The sequence below is a fragment of the Oryctolagus cuniculus genome, chromosome X (assembly GCF_964237555.1).
Source record: "Oryctolagus cuniculus chromosome X, mOryCun1.1, whole genome shotgun sequence".
Classification (NCBI taxonomy): domain Eukaryota; kingdom Metazoa; phylum Chordata; class Mammalia; order Lagomorpha; family Leporidae; genus Oryctolagus; species Oryctolagus cuniculus.
Genome location: NC_091453.1, coordinates 4,724,652 through 4,746,362, shown reverse-complemented (window position 1 = coordinate 4,746,362; position 21,711 = coordinate 4,724,652). Strand labels below are relative to the sequence as shown.

General features: G+C 42.3%; 1 protein-coding gene and 1 pseudogene across 14 annotated transcripts in view; one reads left to right on the top strand and one right to left on the bottom strand.

Moving 5' to 3' along the window:
• Positions 1–21,711, bottom strand: part of CDKL5 (cyclin dependent kinase like 5) — a 221,810-nt gene that overhangs the window by 35,440 nt on the left and 164,659 nt on the right. For 13 of the 14 annotated variants that reach the window (XM_070067272.1, XM_070067277.1, XM_070067275.1 and 10 more), the window contains 5 exons: positions 16,356–16,507; positions 10,482–11,448; positions 6,512–6,613; positions 6,118–6,223; positions 2,523–2,646 (listed from right to left, as the gene is read on the bottom strand). In XM_070067272.1, coding sequence (XP_069923373.1) covers positions 2,523–2,646; positions 6,118–6,223; positions 6,512–6,613; positions 10,482–11,448; positions 16,356–16,507 — 1,451 coding nt within the window. The remainder of the gene's footprint in view (positions 1–2,522; positions 2,647–6,117; positions 6,224–6,511; positions 6,614–10,481; positions 11,449–16,355; positions 16,508–21,711) is intronic. The other variant, XM_070067270.1, reaches the window with a different exon arrangement.
• Positions 18,515–19,009, top strand: LOC100354891 (cytosolic iron-sulfur assembly component 2A pseudogene; annotated as a pseudogene).

Genomic DNA, 21,711 nt, shown 5'->3' with positions numbered 1-21,711 from the left:
TTCATAGCTTCTCAAAGTCACACCTGAAAAGAGTCAACACTGGTAACTAAACGGAGCTGTGCCTATGCTTTTAGGTTAATGCACAGCAGTCTTCCCTACATAACATGGGAGGAGAAAATAGTCACAGGAGGAAGAACATGCCAAAGGAAGAACATGCAAACTAAAGCGAAGGGAAACACCTGATAAGCCATACTGAAGTCGGATGACCTAAATAGTAACTGCAGCCACTAACATTTTGATTGCTTGACTCACTTGAAAGGCAGAGAGAGAGAGAGAGAGAGAGAGAAAGTCTCCATCTACTGGTTCACTCCCCAAATACGACAACAGTCAGGACAGGGCTGAGGCTTAAGCCAGGAGCCAAGAACTTAATCCAGGTTTCCCATGTGGGTGGCAAGGACCCAACAACAATTTGGGCTACCACTACTGCCTCCCAGGGTCTGCATTTGTAGGAAACTGGAAGTCAGGAGGTGGAGGTGGGTATTGAATCCAGGCAATCCAATTTGGGAGGCAGGCATCTCAACAGGTAAGGCTAAACGCCCACCCCACTGTGGTTAACACTGATGAGCGCTTGTGGTGCCAGGCCCTGTCCTACGTGTTTTTTATGTACTACCTCATTTAATTGTCACATGAACCCTATAGAGGAGGCATTATTCTCAGCCCTATTTTACAGATAGGGAAACAGATAAAATCATATGGCTAACACTTGACATCAATCAAGATACTGTATTCCAGAGTCTAAACTCTTAGTCACTAATGTCAACTCTATTTCATTTAACAAAAAAGATAGTGGACTGGGGCTGGCGTTGTGGCACAAAGGGTTAAGTGATGCCAGAATCCCATATGAGCACAGGTTTGAGTACTGGCTGCTCCACTTCTGATCCAGCTTCCTGCTAATGTGCCTGGGAAAGCAGTGGAAGATGGCCCAAGTTCTTGGGCCCCTGCCACCCATGTGGGAGACCTGGATGAAGCTCCTGGCTCTTGGCTTCAGCCTGACCTAGCCCTGACCATAGTGGCCATTGGGGTGTGAACCAGTGGATTGAAGATCTAACTCCACCTTTTGAATGAATAAACAAACAAACAAATAAATAATGTTTTCTTAAAAGGTAATGGATATAAAGTAAGTTTATGTAGAAAAAGTATATTTATAGCTTTTGAAAAGTTATTTTTAATATTTTTAAAGATTTATTTATTTGAGAGGCGGAGTTACAGACAGAGAGAGGGAGAGACAGAGAAAGGTCTTCCCTCTGCTGTTTCCCTCCCCAAATGGCCACAAAAGCCAGAGCTGGGCTGATCTGTGAAGCCAGAAGCCAGAAGCCACTTCTAGGTCTCCCACGTGGGTACAGGGGCCCAAGCATTTGGGCCATATTCTACTGCTTTCTCAGGCCATAGCAGAGAGCCAGAATGGAAGAGGAGCAGCCAGGATACAAACTGGCACCCATATGGGATGAAGGCACCACAGGTGGAGTCTTAACCCACTATGACACAGCACCAGCCCCAATATTGTTGTTTTAAGCATTAAGTAATTTTCACATTAGGGCACAATAATACTAAAACTTTGATCTAACCCTGTAAATGTTACCAACACAAAGTCATTCCTCTACTTCTGGCAACAAACAGCAGGGAAAGACACTAAGAGGCTGGTCTTAAGACTAAATTTGGTGATGTACCCATTTTATTCTCTTGGTGGAGGACTTAATGAAGTTCTATGAAGTGCACATAAACACCTCTTATATCTAAATAGGTAGTCTTTCACTCAAGCAGCGGGGAATAAAAGTGTACACTGTTATCGTAGAAAAAAGTCCTTACACCCCACACATATCTGCTAATGGAACTTGATAAACACTGTAATTCTCTCTAGAATTTTATAAGGACAAAAAAAGATAAAAGGATAAGTTTCCACATCATTTATACCTCTGACCACCATTATGCTTTTATGGTAGTGTAAAGAGCTGTTCCCTTATTTCTTTTTACCCTAATGCAAATCAGATGGTACAGAGGTAAATGCCAGGAGATTTGGAGTCAGAACCCATTAGGGTCTGAATCCTGGCTCCCTCCTTCATGTTACAGGCTGTGCAACACCAAACAAGTTCCTTGACTTTTCTAAGTTTCAGTTTCCTCATTTGTAGAATGGCAGGAGCCTCTACTTCAAAAGATAATGGTGAGAACTGAGACAACGTACACAATGCACACAAAGCATTAAGAAAAGTATCTATATGAGGCTCAACCTCAATAAAGGGAGACCTCAAAAACCACCATTTATGACAGACAAATGCAAAGGAAGATTTATGAGATATTTATTGATCCGGGAGGTTGTTTTCATTTTATGCAATATTTAATGTGAAGGCTGAACTTGTAAAAAGTTCACAAATATTGAGAAGTCATATTTCCTGATCTAACAATCTTTCTTGAGAAAAGAAGGAATAACAGGAGAAAGAACAGTAAAAAAGCTTACATAAAAATTCTTTGAACTCTTAAATCTACAATTAGAAAAAAGAAGAGTAAAAAGAAACCAAAATACTCACCATGGATCAAATGCTGTTTGTCTTTTTGAATGGTTAGTTCCAGAACTGCTCTCAGATGGTAGGGAAGAGACTCTAGTTGACACATTATTTTCATGAAAAGAATTGTCTGGGCGTGGTGATGGCACTAAAAGAAAAAAATGAGTCCCTGATGTATAATTTTGGTCAAAGCAGTTCTCACATTATTCTACATTTTCTCGAGCACACATTGTATGAATGCTCAATCTGCTTTTGCTATTACTTCTGTGTTTTCTGAGGGTGGAGGCGTTCTAGGCAACATTCCTCCTCCCCCACTGCTTCCACATTAACCTGCAAAGGTCAGCTAATACCAGGCAATAGGTATTCAAAATAGAAACCTGAGCTGTCTGCTGATAAATTGGAGAACATATTTTAAACTGTGAATATCATTACCCTCACCACCACCCTCTGCCACTCTTTTGACATTTTTTGAAGTTAAAGCTTTCTTACCATAGACTCAACCATGCAAAATCTATTCTTAGTCTCAAGTAATTTTTAACAATATGTGAGCTGGAAGGTACAAGCCATGGTTTAAGTCTTGATGTTTGAGAGACAGCATCACTCATATATTTTTTAAACAAAATTACAAAGAAATCTGATTATTTTCCCAAAACATATTTCTCTGAATTCTTACTTCAAAAATGAACAGAGAGGCTGGAGGTGTGGCACAGCGGGTTAAGCCACTGCTTGCAATGCCGGCATCCCATACTGGAACACTGGCCTGAGTCCCTGCAGCTCCACGTCCAGCCCAACACCCTGCTGATGCACCTAAGAAGGCAGCAAAGATGGCCTAAATACTTGGGCCTCTGCCATCCTTGTGGGAGATTCAGATTGAGTTCCCAGTTCCTAGTTTCAGCCTGGCCCAGCCCGGACCTTTGTTACCAACTGAACCAGTGGATGGAAGTGATCCAGCAGATGGAGGATCTCTCTCTCTTCTCCTTCTCTCCCTTCCTCCCTCTCTCTGTCACTCTGCCTTTCAAATAAATCTTTAAAAAGAAAATGAAAAACAAAAAAAGCGATAATGTATGGAAGTAAATACTTGTCTGTTTTGAAGGGGTGGATGGGGTGGGTGGTCACTAACTTTTTCTGTCTTTATAAGCTTGGTCATACATCAGAATATATTCCAAATTTCATCATAAAAAGAACAGGACTATATTAATAGACTATATATCAACAGAAATGACACCAATTCACTTGACTTTTGATCAGCAGGAACAAAGACAGGAACGATTCCATAAAAGAGGTCATTTCAATGATGCCACTCAATCTTCCTCTAGGACTTAGTGGTATCATTGAAATGACAGATGTCTCCGGATGTTTCATCTAGTTAAAACTTTTCCTTCTATTTATGAGGATTTTTTTTTTAAAGATTTATTTATGTATTTATTTGAAGGGCAGAGTTACAGAGAGATCTTCCATCTACTGGTTCACTCCCCGAATGGCTGTAATGGCCAGGGCTGGGCCGTGCCAAACCCAGGAGCCTGGAACTCCATCTTCATCTATCACATGGGTGACAGGGGTCTAAATACCTGGGCCATTATCTGCTGCCTTCCCAGGTGCATTAGCAGGGAGCTGGATCAGACTGTGGAGCAGCCGGGGCTCAAACTGGCACTTATATGGGATACTGGTGTTGCAGGTGTCCATTTAACCTACTGTACCACAATGCCGGCCCCTATTTGTTGAGTTTTTAAAAATTAAAATGTTCTACGTGCCAAATCTTGAAGTGGATTATGAGGTAGACAAATGAGCTGTTTCTCTGATATTAACCAGTTTAAACCACTTGCAATCAAAATTAAAACTGTGTTTCCAGAGGTCCAAGACTAATTAATTTGCAACTCCATTAGCATTTTATATTAAAGTATATTCTCTAGCCATCTATAGAAATAACAAGGGTATAATACATTTTAGAAGTAAAACTTAAAACTGACAGCAGAAAAGGTTTTTGCTCATATATATTACAACATTTTGTTTTAATTATCTTAAATGCAAATTAAAAGTTTAGTCCCATAAGATTCTAAAGTAATCATGGTATCAGAAATAGATAAATGCATTACAAGGCACATTCAGGGCCTTATGTGCTCTCCACAGGGGGGGTGGCAGGGAAGAGAAGAGCCTAATCAGTTAATGCACATTAGTCCTGACTCACAGTTCTTCTGCATTCAGCTCAGGTTCCTAATGAAAATGACCAAGCAATTCTCCATGTTCTCTACTGCACCCCCTCCCCCCAATTCATGCCCCTTTCCAGCTGTCTTAAAACAGCGGAAATAGCTAAAGGTCATGCCATATGGGCACAAGTGGCTAGGGAAGGCTGTGGTGACTCTAGAAAGCTTGTTAAATCTGAGCCTCCTGACCCCAGGGCCTTGCTCCTACTCTGTGGGCTTGGTGTACACTTCCTGCTAGGGTCCTAGGATTCCCAAGGGTTTTGCGGTCCTACTATTACAGTTACTCAAAAGGGCTGCCTTTCTCAACCAATGTCTCTAAAGCTCATACAACCTCCAAAGCATCCCTTTTGGTCATCTGTTAAATATCAAAGTGCATTTTTAAGGCTATGCAAGTATACTTGATATTTTTTCATTCAGTGAACGAATCAAATACATATTTATGCAATGGCACCAGGCAGTGTGCTAGTTCATGAGAGTCCAAAGAGGAAAAGATGAAAAGAATCCCATATGTTTGAAAGGCTCACAACCTTGAGAGGGAGATGCAGACACAGAATCAGTACAATGAGGTCAGTGTTGTATAAGAGGCATAGACAAGGTACCACGGGCAGAAAAGAGAGGGAAATGCTCCCCTTAGTCTGGGATGGGCAATGAAGTCAACACTGGAGAGCAACTTACAGAAACGGACAGAAACAAGCTGTCCCAGCAAAAGAAGAGTGTGTTTCAGGTCAGAGGAGGGCACAGTCTGTCTGAGTTCCACAGACAGGGCACCAGAGAGACTTGGAAGGTAGGAGAAGAGGATCAGAGTCAGACCACGGAAAGTCCAGAATGTCATCTTAGGGAATTCAGATTTTGTCCTGATGCCAATGGGAAGTCAGCAAAGGCCTCTCAATGGGTGAGGGCTAGGGTACTGAGTGTGGGCCAGTGGGGGACAACGGCTTGTTGTTCTCTATTCATTTTGCCTGTAGTGCTTAGAGTATCTTTGATTGTTCTGTAGAATGATTAAGTTTACTGGCAATCTCTCCTCTAGAGTGTGAGCTCTGTGGGAATGGAGATCTTTGGCTGTTTTGGCTACAGTAATGCCAAGCAAATGGGTGACTACGTTAAATGGTCTAAGGCTTAACCGAATGAACGAGTGGTATGGTGAGAACAGTTTCAGGAGGACCATTCCAGTGACTGCTCTGATGGGGACCTTAGGGACAGGGAGGCAGCTAGGAGGCTACTCAAGGAAGCACGCTGGAAGCTAGGAGGGCTTCAGTGGGACCAGAGGTGGGAAACCTGTTGGGAGGCCACTGTGTGGCAAGAATGCTGTTGATCTAAAGTCAGTCAGGGCAGTGAAGAGGTAGTAGAGAGCATGGGCCAGGGATGGCAAGAAAGAGGGAGGAGGGGAGCACCCTGGTGAGTGCTGGCGACAGGCTTACCTCTGTAAAAGCTACCAACTCTTCTGGGGACAGGGTCATTGTACAGATGTCGATTTTCTTTGGGGGCTGTGCCGTCATCGGAGTGTGGGTCATGATACACTCCACCCTGAGGCAGGAAACACGTTTATGTAAATTAAACCACAGATTCATCACAATGGTGCCTACAAACTTAGAGCAGAGCCTAATCAATCTATCATTTACTCAAAGATCTTTTTAAAAAGAAACCCTGAGACCCTGCCATGAGAAAAACAACTTACTTTATAAGCCAGTGCAATTGGGGGGGGGGGAGGCTGGACATAAATAAATTTTAAAAGCTAGGCTGTAATGCTGTTGAATGAACAATCTCTGTGGACACATCTTAACAGACACTGTAATAATTCCAAAGAACTCAGACCTCAGACTTCTGCCGAGCATGGAAAGATGCAGTGCCTTCTCTGGAGGACTCTTTAACGGAAGGTCTGGCCACGGTCATCTCTGGAGGGAGCTGCTCTCCAGGCTGCAAGTGAAATTTTAAGAGAACTTAGAAAAGCATCCTATTCCTATGCATGAAAATCATGCTTTTATTTGGTGGAAGTGGCTAAAATAAAAATAAAAAATGTTAGTTAGCTAAAATAAAAATTGACCCAGAAAGAGCCAATCATCTAGTGAACTTAAAATAAGTCAAATTTCACCGATATGGAAACTAAAGTTCTCATCAAAGTTAAGGCAAGCAAGGGAAAAATGGATCTGATAATAGTTCAATTAATTATTGAAAACAAGAAAAACCATCTTCCTACTATCTAGACAGTCATGGCTCTTGAGTGGCACTCTGATCATAGATTCTATTAGCTAATCCAAAATCTCTGTAGCAGATTTTAGGCTAAGTTCTCCAAAACAGACTGTGCAGACACAAAAGTATTTTTGAAGGACTTATATGGCAGTTCCCGCTGAAAACAAATTTTTCTTAAATGTATCAAGGAATAGAATAAGTCTTCCTCATAATTTTTGTCTGAAATGTCCTAAGTACTCTAGTTCATGTGCTTAAGCCCTCAATCTTCTCTGGGATGAGAACATTTATGTATTGTGTACTTTCTGAACCACAGTCATGAGTGCTCATCTGTAGCGCCACTACCATTCCCAACTCGCTCGAGGAAGTGAGTCACAACCTAAGAACAGCATCCGGGCCACAGGGCTGCTCACTGAGTGGGGGAAATGGAGCATTTCCCACTCTTGGAGAAAAAGATTAAGGAAGAAGGCATTAGGAGGAGTTAGCGGCAGTTGTGTATCTGCACGTGACACATAGAATACTATCTAAAGCCTCTGTGATATATCCAGAGTATTTTATTTAAAATTCAAAATGCCATGCCATCTTTCTCCTCTCACTCCTCAAATGCTGAGCAGGGATGCATGCGGCGCAGGCTTTCTTCTGCCAAGACCTCATTTGACTGTTACCACTTGTATTGTTAACAAAAGCCTCTAGGAAAGTAGAGCAGAAAACAAACAGTTGGGAGGTGGCGTTTGGTCTAGCGGTTAAGAAGCCACTTGGGATACCCACACCCCCTGTCAGAGTCCCGATTCCAGCTTCCTGCTAATGTCCACTTCACGGCTCAATTACTTGAGTCCCTGCCCCATGTGGGAGACCTGGAACTGAGTTCCTGGTTACTCACTTTGGCCTGTCCTAGCCCTGGCTACTGCAGGCATTTGGAGACTAAACCAGCAGATGACAGATCTGTCTCTCCCTCAGACTCTCTGGCTGTCAAGCAAATAAAAAAAATTTATTTAAAGGAAAACAAATTGTTTACATCTAACCTAAACTCAATTAAGATTCCCGGCCGGTGCCACGGCTCACAAGGCTAATCCTCCACCTGTGGCGCCGGCACCCCGGGTTCTAGTCCTGGTCGGGGCGCCGGATTCTGTCCCGGCTGCTCCTCTTCCAGTCCAGCTCTCTGCTGTGGCCCAGGAAGGCAGTGGAGGATGGCCCAAGTGCTTGGGCCCTGCACCCGCATGGGAGACCAGGAGAAGCACCTGGCTCCTGGCTTCAGATCGGTGCAGCGCCAGCCGTAGGGGCCATTTGGGGGGTGAACCAACGGAAGGAAGGCCTTTTTCTCTCTCTTTTACTAACTCTGCCTGTCAAAAAAAAAAAAAAAAAAGATTCCCTGTGCTTTTGAAGTTGGCCACAGTACTTTGCATGAGACAATCCTATGATTCGCTCAAGGCTTGTGTTCATTTCCAAGCTTGCCATCCTTTTTGAACCTTTCAACGTGCGTGGATTTTCTTACAGCTCGGCACTGTACCTCCTGATTGGACTTCAGGTTCAGTTAATGGTTGGATCTATGCTTAGCCCACAGTAATTGCCACCATGTTCACAAAAATCCTTTCTCTGGAGTTCTCAGAGAGCTGGACTTTCTTCCTTCTTCTCTCTTTACACTATGCTTAATGCAAGGATGCGTTAGCTAGCATTGACCTCTGCCTCCTGTCTCTGAGCAGCTGCCAGGATCCAGAGATCTTTCTAGGCTCTAGAGGATCTCTCTTCCCTACAGTGACTCTTCAGGGGAGCCCACTCATGACTCCACTGATGGCTGTCACAGATGTGCACCTCCTGCCCTCTCCTCTCTCTCACCTGATGCTGGATGGACTTCCCAGCCTCTGAGAGCACACCTCTGCCTGGGGGCCCACAGCCGCTTCGCCCTCAACAGGTCAGCGGGGTATGGGTAAAGGAGCTCTGACTGCAGCACCTGGAAGCTGCCTCACACCCCAGTTCCAACCTCAACTAGCTGGGTAAACACTCTCAGCCTCAGCTTGCTCATCTGTGAAATGAAGGGGCTGAATGAGGTAGCTTCAAAATGCTCTCTTCCACTCTGGAAAGGAACTCCTAAGACAAAAATCTCAAAGTCTTTTTCCTCTGCTCAATCCTTCAACCCACAAGTCCTACTGTTTCTCCTTCTGACCCACTCTGTTTTTCTACCAGCGTTCACTTAATCCACAACACAGTCTACTCACCTCATGCTTGAGTTACTATAAAAGCCACTCCAAATCTTGGATTTTTGACTCCAACACGGTGAAACGTTGCAATCCCCAAAGCATGCTATGCTATTTCACAACCCTAAAATCCTCCTCTCCCTGCGATGCCCTCTTGTGCCCTCCCTTCAAGTTTCTTTCCTGATGTGACCATCACTTTCTTCCCTGAGTAAATCCTCTGGAAAAATCTTGGTTCAGATGCCACCTCCTCTGAGAGGCTCCCACAACGGCTTCCCGACTGTCACAGCGGCCGCCACGGGGTCTCACAGCAGCAGAACAACTGGACTGCTGGCAATGTCCCACAGCAGCCCATCCGCTCCAGGGGGACAGGGCCTCCTCTGCTCTTCTTTTCAGCTAGGCCTCCCAGGGCGCCTCGCATGTCCACTGCCAGCCGGCCAGCCAGAGCGTGCCTCTACAGCTTAGCCTGCAGCATGAGGCTCAGTGGCCCCTACAGTCATTTCTGACTGCTCCTGCTCCCAGTGACCTCTCCCATTCTCAACTCCTATTTATAGTCAGTGCCATCCTAAGTTAGGTCACAATTATTTCATACATAATTTAATCCTCCCTGAGAGAAGTTTCTGAAGGGCAAGGGCCCTATCTCAGACCCTTCTGAGGGCCTGGAAACACCAAGCAGAGAGCTGCTCTCCAGCCCCCAGCACCAAGGAAGCAAGAGCAACACCTGAAATCTGAGACACTTACGCTGTGCTGGCACTGGGCACAGCGCTCTGCACAGAATCATGAAAATATGACTCAGGACACATTCTAGAGTAAGAATGGGACTTCGAAGCAGGTCACTGTCAGTGCCAGAGTCCGACAACCAGTAAGACAGAAGAAGCGGTAAGCTAGAGTATTGCCTTAAAATTGAAAAACAATCCAAAAGATTGAAAATTAACATTTAGCCGGGCCTGAAGTTCAATTTACCTATAGTTCTAGAAAAAATTAAAAAATTCATTAAACTCAGTTAAGATACTAAGGTATTAGCAAAAAGGTTTGACTTAAGCAATATGGTTTATAGTGATTAGAGAAAATACCCATGGAACACTGGATTTTGAGAAAACTAAAAAGTAACTCATATACTAATGAACACTGTAATAAATTAACATAGATTCTCAACAGATATGCCAGAAAGGACTATTTAAAAAAGGAAACAGGTTACTAAAAACAAACTTTTTAAGCTCTCTTGAGCACTCAGCATTTGACTTAAACAACTGGACCATTGTTTTTTAACAGAGTAGTCAGTCTAGAGCTTTGCTCTCTGCATCCTATCAAGGATGCCATAGGGAAACTTGCAGATTGGCCTGATTCGCACCCTTTGCACCACCTTCCCAGGAAGAGCCACCAGATCCCGTCAAGGTGCTAAGCTGTACCTGGGGTGATAAGAGCTGCAAGCTGTTGGCTCTGGCTGCCATCCCTTGCCCGATGCTCAAGCTTCCGTCCAAGCCTTTGGCTCTGACTTTGTCTCGGGTCACGTACATGGAATGTCTGTGAGGACGCTGCTGAGAAGAGAAGGGGCTGGTATAGCCCAGTCCGTAAGAAAAGGATTCATGAGGTGCAGACAGTGAATGGGAATGGCTGCTGTCCATGTGTTCGGGCAGCTTCAACTCCTCCATCGTTTTAGAATGCCTGGTTGTGGTTCTGCGTGAGTCCAGAGTGCCCTCACTGCGGTTATTTCTCCCTGAAGGGCTGAGCAAAGTTCTTGTGTCACTGTGCCTGGTGGGGGTTGGGCTGGTGGGAGAGTTCAAGTCCAAGCAGCTGGATGGGAAGTATCTACTGGTATTGGACTCTGCGACTTGGGCCCTGGTTTCAGAAAGGTTGCTCACAGACTTGGAGTCACTCAGCGCCCCGTGGCTTTTGGCCTTGGTTCTATAGGAAGGACTCCTCGAGGACTGGGGTATGGTGTCGATATAGCTGTGCCGGCTCTGCTTCTCACTGGGCTGCAGTGTCCCGGCTTTGCTCTGAGAGCTTTCCATAAATGAGTGCCGGTTCTGCTGAGATCTACTGCTTGACTTGAGGTACTTCGTGCCCGGGCCTTCTGAAGGCTTTGGGTCAATATTAAAGTCGAACTCTGTTTTTGACTTGGCGTCTTTTGGGCTGAGAAGGTGTGGTATGTTGTTGTTAGTGAGATCTTTGCTGGCAGACCCAGGCTGAGTGCCTGCTTGGTAGCTTTTGGTGTGCATTGGACTGAGGGTAGCTCCAGCGAGGTTTCCATTTAGGAAGCTTTCGTTGGCAGGGAGGCCTTCATCAGCCCGGGGCAGAACCACACTTAGGTTCTGGATGTCCTTGCTGTTAGATCTGTGGTGAGACTGTAAAGCAGTACTTTTACTGGCTTGGTTTCTGTGTTTAAAACAAAAGAAATGTATCAATTTTTCTCAACAGCAGACACATGTTTTAAAAAAAAAGAAAAAAGAACACATATTTCAAAGACTGAAAGTATTAATTCTCTCAAACACATGCCTACCAATGACAAATAACTCTTCAGTAAGAAGTCTGTTCCTTAGACCAAGTCATTCTGCCACAAAGCACTGGTCCTGAATTGTTTTGGCATTCATAAACACTTGGCTAACTTACTGTCAAAGCAGTTTCTAACTGATCATCTGGTAAAACATGCTTTCACTATGCTGGTGTGTTTGTTACAGAGCGCTTGCAAAGAAGAAGAGAGTTGAGGTATAGATAAACTCTTTGGTTTGCCTGAATATCAGAAAACAACATTTACACTTGAAGGTTACTGGGTTCTTTGAACTTCATTCTTTTTTGAAAACCTTGTAGCTTGCTTCAGCAATACAATACTCATAGTGCATACATGTCTTCAGCCTGAATAGTCAAAGAACGAGAATTCCAGCAACTTATTAAAGAAGATGACACTCTAAGAAGAAATGTAAACCGCCCAGTGAGGTTTGTCAGAAAGCATCATGATCAATATGTATACTTGGAAGATGTGGCTCTTCAGATTATCTACTTACACACTAAACAGGAATCTTACACTGCATCAGGGGATCTGAAAGTGTTAATTTCCTGCCAAAAGTCACAATTTATTCTCTTTTTCATTTCACACCTCATTATGCTAAAACTGACTGAGGCTTTCTTTAGGACTCAAAGCTTCATTTCCTTCTAGCTTTAAAATACAAAATATAAATCCCAAGAAAAACGATTTTCTCTATTTGAAAGTGCAAACTGACACTATAGCAAGGTCAGTTTGTTCTCCTGTAACTATTTAAAGGACCAAATAGTAGCTTGGCATAGGTTAGAATGTTTAAATATGAATAATGGTTTACACAATTCACAATTCCCTTTTTAACTTACAAAATTTTGCTGTAAATATCGCTCTTTCTAAAGATGTCTTGATTTGGAAAAATTCTGCTCCCACTAGACACTAACTGGAAGGAAAATCCCTTTCTGGTTTCATATAGAATGGTAATCCATGAAATTTCCCTAGGAGAATCTGCATGCTCAAGCAGCAAATGGAAGGGCTCTTTTCCTATCCAATTTTTCAGATGGTGATCTCTGCCAGAGCTACATGAGGATGTCAAAAAATAGCTTATATTAAGCCTATGAAACAGTGTGTATCTCCTAAAGCACTCACTAATCTCTCCCAGCTAGGTCACAAGAATCACAGCATTAAATAAGGCTACTTCAGTATGAGCTAACTAGATGGCAAGTCCCAGACCTAGGAAGAAATTACAAAGGAAGGAAAGTTAAGTTTCATTTTGTGATAAATGAGGTCAACAATCTATCTCCAGATCAACAAAGGACAACCCATGTATCCTAAAGGCATCAGGTTTAAACCATTAGAGTTGTCAATTATCAGCTTGGTAGCTAAAATAGCTACTTTTCAAAAACCCAACAATGATAGCAGTCTCTCTCACAAATCAATCTACATGTATTGGTTATTCTCCATCTGCCCACCCCCGATCTGTTCTTCACCCCTCTCTGCCTGGTCCCGGATCCCAGGAAGCCAATGGTGAAGACTCTGGATCATAGTCAGGCTCTCAACTTCCAGGTGGCGTTAGCACTGTAAGGCATCAAAGGACAAGAGGGAAGAAAAAGAGGCTGGGAGATGTCTTCCCCACTCCTTCTGATCATCAGTACCCTGCCTCAAGTCACAGCTGTGTCCCTGCAGAGGATACCTTCTGTGGGATGGGGTTCTTTCAGCCCAGCCCCAACTCTCCTTGGGCTCATAGAATCCTATTTCCTCTCCTTTCACTTTCAGGCCTAGAGGACACATAATACACAGATATGGGAAATATCCTAAGCTTAAAAGAGGACCAGAAAAGGAGAGAGAACAGCCAAGATATCTGCTAGTGCTTCTGAAAATGTCACCTACACAAGATCTTAGGAAGAACGTACTTACAGCAATGTAAAGCACAATTCCTAACATGCAAAGAGAGGTTACAGAGTTAAGGTAGAAATATCCATTGAGAATTTTATTTTTACTATTATTATTTTGGTACAAAAGAGCCTAAACCATGATTCTAGACATTTCTGTCTCAGGATGAATCAGAAGCCATTGAATTTTGCACGTAATTCCTATGTAGAAAGGGTATTATATTACTTTCAAATTGGAGTTCTGCCAAAGCACAATAAAAAACAGGTTTGAAAATTTCATAGATATCATTGACACATAACTGTGAAGAATCCGTGTTAAACTGCCAACAATTTAAGAAGATTGCACATATAAGCCCTACTTAAACGGCTGGCAGTATAGATGGATGAACAGACAGACAGGTGGTTAAAATTGTCTGTTTAAAACCAGTTTGAAAAGCAAAAGTCAAAGGCGCAGCAAAGCTATATTTTTATGGGAAAGGTTGGTGAAGCAGGACCCATGAGAGTGGTGGTGTGGGGCAGGCTGAAGTACCATCAAGCCATGGCCGAGATGAGAAGACCCTCAGGAGACCCAGAAGGAATAGGGATGGGGGTAGGCAAGTGATATAAGAGTCCATTGCCTATGCCATAAAAAAAACAACTTGGAAGACAGGGTTTGTGAGAGTGTCTGTGTATTGCCAAGGTAGGGGAGGATGTAAGTGGCAACCAGTGGATATGGCACTGTAATTATCTAGAAAATGGTCAGAGGAAGTCCCAGGGAGCTACAGTCTATGTTGAGATATAAGCAGAATTAGTGTCCCTAACAAGAAGGACTTCCATGAAGAAAGTATTGACCATAAACAAGTGTGGAGAGAAAGTTCTTGGGCACATGTGAAATGGGATAAGGTTATTCCTACAGAAACCATTCAGGATTTTTCTTTAATATATTTAATACAGTGTCAGAACCCTAAAATGAACTCTTCCAGAGATTTTTCTTTGCTTATAATTTCTATTCTTGAATAATGTCAAAAGGGGGTTTGGAAGAACTTTTCAACAACTCATACAAATCATATCCTATGTACCTCCTAAGAACAACACACATATCCCCAACTATCCTAACTATCCAACACACATATCCTAACTAGTTTCTCAGGGACAGCCTCAGGTCCCCATTGGTTAACCCCCAAAACTCTCTCAAGTGAGTCACTGGAAGACAAATACACATGCCCCTTTTCACAGTGCGGATTGCACCACTAATCAAAACTTCTCGTGGGTTTACTAAGCTTTATCCCATTGGGATAATTTTTCTTTGTAAACGTAATTTAGAAGAGCCAAGTGACAATTAAGTGGAAGGGAAACAAAAGTCCTTGAAGTGGGAATGACCTCAGGGAAAACAGGAATAATCTGAATGTCTCACATGCAAAGGAGCAACCAAATGATCACTACTATTCCCTGACCCCGTGCACTAAGATCGCATGGAAAGAAACAATAAACAAAACCCAGCTAAGAATGATCGTTAAGATGTGAGGAGAAACAATAACTAAAATGTCATTTTAAAGAAGAGTAAACAGTCTACACCACAAGCACATCATTACAGTTAAGAAGAGCAGATACGAGTAAATGGTTATCACTAATTTATGGATGCTCTCCCAAACCTAAAAAGTACCAGATCTTGAGCTTTCAAATTTCTGATTAACAATTGCTATAGGAAGGAAAAATCTGGGAGTGTGGGAAATGAAATTCAAAAAGCTTCATATTAGGAATTATTGTTTCCTATTACTCTTCTTAGAGTAGATGAAATTATTTCCTAACTCCCATAATCTATCAACCCCAGATGATAAGATCAGCTACTCAGGAGATGACGACAGACAGGGAGATCATGCATCACCCTCCTATAAGTGCAGCCAACTGAATTAAGGAATGTCAGGACTGGAAAGACAACCATTGTATAGTTCAGTCCTCTGTGTACAAGAAACAGTTTTTCAAAAGACTATATGGGGCCGGCGCCGCGGCTCACTAGGCTAATCCTCCGCCTAGCGGCGCCGGCACACCAGGTTCTAGTCCCGGTCGGGGCGCCGGATTCTGTCCCGGTTGTCCCTCTTCCAGGCCAGCCCTCTGCTGTGGCCAGGGAGTGCAGTGGAGGATGGCCCAGGTGCTTGGGCCCTGCACCCCATGGGAGACCAGGAAAAGCACCTGGCTCCTGGCTCCTGCCATCGGATCAGCGCGGTGCGCCAGCCGCGGTGCGCTGGCCACAGCGCGCCGGCCGTGGCGGCAATTGGAGGGTGAACCAACGGCAAAGGAAGACCTTTCTCTCTGTCTCTCTCTCTCACTGTCCACTCTGCCTGTCAAAAAAAAAAAAAAAAAAAAGACTATATGGAAAAATATTATTTTAAAAGCACCACTTTTAATCACTGACTTTACTATTTCCACATTCTTATTCTCATGAAAAAAGTTCTCAACTCAATGATTAAAACACAAGAGCAACAAAAACCCAAGACCCTTCTATAGGGCCAGACATACTTGTCCATTGCAAGGACTGTCCTAGGTAACTTCCCACCCACCTGTGTGTGGCATCCTACTCACCCTCCAGGATTCTCCTTACCCTTAACCCATTCTTCTTCTAGCCATCACTCCTGGGTCTCATCTACACAGAATCTTTCAGCTCTTAAGGCGGAAAAGCCCTTTAGATGCTAACCCAATGCTACCTCTTTCCCAGCAAATGCATAGGTTTCCATACTATACTTGTTAAAGATAACAAAGTCTTTAAGACCCACACAACTCTTTAATTGTGGTTCTGAATCATGTAATAAGCATAAGGAAGATATTTTTGAATAAAGAGGGCTTTCCTTCTTTTCTATAATTGCATCATTTTAACAGCCACCTCTTCCACCTACTTGTAAGACCAACACTGCATCTGTATTTCCTTAAAAGGGAATATTTACCTATTAGACAATGTGCTGCTTTCCACATGGTAAGGTTTTCTTTTTGCTGACCTTGAAGGGGAACGATCCAAAAGTCTCTGGGTCTGAAATGTAGGATGATTCAAACACTGTTCTGTCAAGTATCTGTCAGCTGGGTCCAACTGCAGTAAATTCTAAGGAAATAAAGTTTAGGAAGGGAAAGGATATTAGAAAGTCAAATTTAAGTTCAAATAAAAACATTTTTTTTTTCTTATGCAAGAAAGACATGATCTCTAACAAACACACTTTGGGTGAGGGATAGGGAGAAGATTATTTAAATCACTCATAATCTCACCATTGTTGTCTTCTTGCTATATATCTTCCCAGCCCTTTTGTGAATACCATAGAGATATTTTTCATAATACATTCTGGCTCATATTATACACATAAGTTTTGTATCCTGCAATTTTCACTTACTAATCAAAAACATTTTAACATAATCTATCCATTTAAAATATTTTAGTAAGTATATACTCATATGAAAAATATATACATTATTTATCTTTCTCCTGACCCCCAGCTACCCAATTCCCTTCTTTGGAAGCAGCCCAGGTTACCAGTTTCATGTTCATCCTTCCATAGATGTGCATGTGAGTGTGTATGATACCCAGGAAGGATGAACATATATAGATCTGTTCCTTTTATTCTATCCAAATAACAGCACATACACAGTTGTCTACGCTCAAGTTTCTTTCCAAAGACATACAGTCTTTAAGAGAGATCTGTTGGTAAAGACACCATATTGGTAAAGAGTTTCAACTCTATGGATGTAGCTTAGTTTGTTTTTAGCAATTCCCTAATAACAAATATTAAGGTAGTTTATTATTTTAACTGTACATTATGTATTTACTATTGCTTTATTGTTTATTAACTATATATTTACTATTCACTATTATGAATAATGTACCAACAAATAACCTTACAACATGCTTTTTAATGACTCCATATATACACCATGATGCACAAAGCCAGCCTTTTACTACTGGAAACATACTGAATGGCAGCCAGTTTTCACTATTATGATTAACGTTGTGCTGAACACATGAAACCTTTGCACATATCCATGATCCTTTCATAGGATAAACTCCTAAGGATGGAACTCATAGGGAAGCACATTTTTAAGGATCCTTTCCTATGTGTTACCAAATCATCCCCTCAGAAGGCTCTCAGATCATCTTCTTTTCCGTAATGGGGCAAGTCTGCCAATACCCTGGTACTCTCAGCAGCTACAGGCATTCTCATTCTCTTTAATACTTCTAAATTAGGTATTCTAAAAGATGGTAACTGGAAGCAGTTTTAATTCACATCCTTGCTTACTAGCGAAGTTACATATTTTCTATGTTTTTTAGCTACTTATGCTTTTTAATTTTTCTGTATCTGCATCTGTATTTCTGTAAATGTTCTTTTTTTTTTAAAAAAGGATTTATTTATTTATTTGAAAGTCAGAGTTACACAGAGAGAGGAGAGGCAGAGAGAGAGAGAGAGAGAGAAAGAGGTCTTCCATCTGATGGTTCACTCCCCAATTGGCCACAATAGCCGGAACTGCACTGATCTGAAGCCAGGAGCCAGGAGCTTCTTCCAGGTCTCCCACGTGGATGCAGGGGCCCAAGGACTTTGGGCCATCCTCTACTGCTATCCCAGGCCATAGCAGAGAGCTGGATCGGAAGCGGAGCAGCCACGTCTCGAACCATATTAGATTCTTTACAACTAAAATGTTTTAGTACGATATCATCTATCTTAATAATTCAACAAAGTTTTAAAGGGTAAATCATTATTAAAATGAATTTTTAATTATAAACTAGGCAAATATATAAAGAAAACCTGTATAGCCTAACAGAACACATTAAGACACAGTGAAATTTGCTCTTTGAAAGCCTGTCATGCTCCCTCGAAGACAGGGTGAAAAAATGAAATTAAAGCAGTCATAAATTCATCTCTAGCTCATTTCCACTGGTTTTGCCCATTGCTACTCTTTGTATTCTGTTAAATAGTGAGAGCAATCCTAGGTTTGCTCCTAATAGCCAGACTTCAATTTCAGGTAATACATTTAACCTAGCTCCACAAAAAATTTGAATTCTGATCCTAAAAAGATTCTGCAGTGGCTCAGGTGGGATAGTAGCCAGGGATGGCAGAGCATGAGGATGGAGTGGGTGTCCACGCTGTTGTCCTGGACACTGAACAGAGAACCCTGTGGCTCTTAGGCCTTTTTGAGCGGGGAGCAGCCCCGCAGCCAAGGATCATGGAACAGAAAGCGCTAGAAGTTTATGATTTGATTAGAACTATCTAGGAGTCAGAAAATCCCAATACTCTGGAAGAACTGGAAATGGTAACAGAAAGTTGTGTGGAGGTTCAGGAGATAAATGAAGATGAGCACCTGGTTGTTATCAGGGTCACACTAACAGTACCTCATTGCTCTTTGGCAACTCTTATTGATAAGGGTCTGGCTGTGCTTACCAGTAAAACTTCAGTGGTGTCTGCCATTTATAAATAAGTTGGAGGTCTACATTTCTGAAGGCACTCACTCAACAGAAGAAGACATCAACAAGCAGATCAATGACAAAGAGCAAGTGGCAGCTGCAATGCAGAACCCCAACTTATGGAAAATGGAAGAACAGTGTGTCCTTGAACCTGACTAATAGCTGTTTTAAGAGCCACTGAACTGTAATTGTTTGCTATATTTCTTTAAGCTCTTTGTAAAATATAAAAGACTCATGTTTAATACATAGGTGACTTGTACCTCAAAGCCTTTTTTAAAGGATTATTTCCAAGCAAGATTTAATTATAAGGTAGGACCTAATTCGTTCAGTGTATAACATTCTCAGGACTTGTAACACTTAAGTGATCAAACAGAAAAATATTTTCTAGCTATTATGTGTAAGATGAGTTGCTATTTTTCTGACGCCCATTCTGATACAACTGCTTTTCAAGTCAAATATCTACCATGACCAAAGGTATTCAATTTAAATCATTACTCTGATCCTGACACAACTCTGAAATGATTTCAATTCTTTCTTATTCTAAAACAAAAACTGTGAAGGTATATGAAATGATTTTGTACTCACTGACAGTTAAAAGCTAACATCAAAACGGTTTCAACTGTAAGATACTAGTTTAAAACAAAGGAAAGTTGCCTTCAGTACTCTTAAATTAGAAGTCCATATGATTAGAAGATAAATATCTACTATCTCTTGTGCTAATTTATTTGATATCAGCAGTAGAAATTACTACATATACAAAGAACTATATTTATGCTTATGAAGATAGCTATTAATTTTCCAAATACTTGAAAGGGTGAGGTCATTATGAGGAACTTACCAGTTAGTAGTGTGTGTGTGGTACAGAGGGGACCTAATAATTTATTTTTTTAACTAAAATAAAGCCAATTGTGGGGATTTGGCCTAGCAGGTAAAATGCCAACTGGGACACCTGTACCTCTTTCAGAGTGCCTGGGAATAACACCCAGCTACAATCTCATTCTAGCTTCCTGATGTGTGTACCCTAGGAGGCAGCAGGTGATAGCTCAAGTAGTTGTGTCCCTGCCACCCATGTGGGAGATCTGGATTGAGTTCCTGGTTCGAGCTTCGTTTGGCCTATCCCCAGTCACTGTGGGCATTGAGGACTGAACCAGCAAACTCTTTCGGGCTCTCAAATAAATAAAAGTTTAAAATAAAAACAAAAGATTATCATTACAGTTATTCTTAAAATTATCAGGGTTTTGAATTAATTCTGGGAATTGTATCTTCACTAAAATGGTTTATAACAGATTTAAGACAAAGATGGCCATTTTAGGATAGCTATATATGGCCAAAATTATCAAAACAGCTTTATGGAATGACAAAGAGAATATTTTTTTCATGAAAGGATAACTGATATTTCTGATTTTTCAAATTCATCTTCAAAAATACCTAAAGGATAAAGAGAATGATTCTATTTATATAACACTCAATAATAACAAGGCAATATTAACTGTTGGTGACAAGTCAGAATTGTGGTTTTTTGGGGCAGTGGCATAAAGCTGGGTAGGGATTTTAAGGAGGCTTCTGCGGTGTTAAAATTTTCTCTATTTGGGGAGGGTTACACAAATACATTTGTATCATAAAAATTAACCAAGAAGTAGACATAATTTGAGAACCTTCCAAATGTATATTTCAATTAAAATGTTAAAGAAACATGACAGTAAGCCGGCGCCGCGGCTCACTAGGCTAATCCTCTGCCTAGCGACGCCGGCACACCGGGTTCTAGTCCCGGTCGGGGCGCCGGATTCTGTCCCGGTTGCCCCTCTTCCAGGCCAGCCCTCTGCTGTGGCCAGGGAGTGCAGTGGAGGATGGCCCAGGTGCTTGGGCCCTGCACCCCATGGGAGACCAGGAAAAGCACCTGGCTCCTGGCTCCTGGCTCCTGCCATCGGATCAGCGCGGTGCGCCGGCCGCGGCACGCCGGCCGCGGCGGCCATTGGAGGGTGAACCAACGGCAAAGGAAGACCTTTCTCTCTGTCTCTCTCTCTCACTGTCCACTCTGCCTGTCAAAAAAAAAAAAAAAAAAAAGAAACATGACAGTAAACATGTTAAATAAATAGTAGTTAGAATGTTTAGCTTCCAATCTGGTAGAAGTGCAGAAAGCTTCAGGATATTGTACTACTTTTATCTGTGCTAGCTTTTAATCAGAACAAGCTTTTAATCAGGTACCACACTGATGCTTGGTAATTATACTTGGTAATGATTTAACAAAAATATTCAATTATTTTTAACTAAAAGAAGACAAAAGGCAGAAAACACTTCCTTATATTTAATTCCATTTTCTAACTTGATTCTATTTATATTTTTAAAGTTACCAAATACTTACGGTCCTGATCAATAAGTAATGATTGTGTGAAAGAGCATATTGACAAAACTCAACTGATTTAACTGATAACTTATGCCTAATTAAACTGGAAGCGCTCTGATGGCTCTCTCTCTTTTTCTTTTTTTTTTTTTTTTGGACAGGCAGAGTTAGACAGTGAGAGAGAGAAAGGTCTTCCTTCTGTTGGTTCACCCCCCCCAAATGGCCGCTACGGCTGGTGCGCTGCACCAATCTGGTGCCAGGAGCCAGGTGCTTCCTCCTGGTCTCCCATGCGGGTGCAGGGCCCAAGCACTTGGGCCATCCTCCACTGCCTTCCCGGGCCACAGCAGAGAGCTGGACTGGAAGAGGAGCAAGCGGGACAGAATCCAGCGCCCCAACCAGGACTAGAACCCGGGGTGCTGGCGCCACAGGCGGAGGATTAGCCAAGTGAGCTGTGGCACCAGCCTGCCTCTCTTTTTTTTAATAGCACTTCTCTATCTGTGTTCAGAATGCTAGTGCTTTG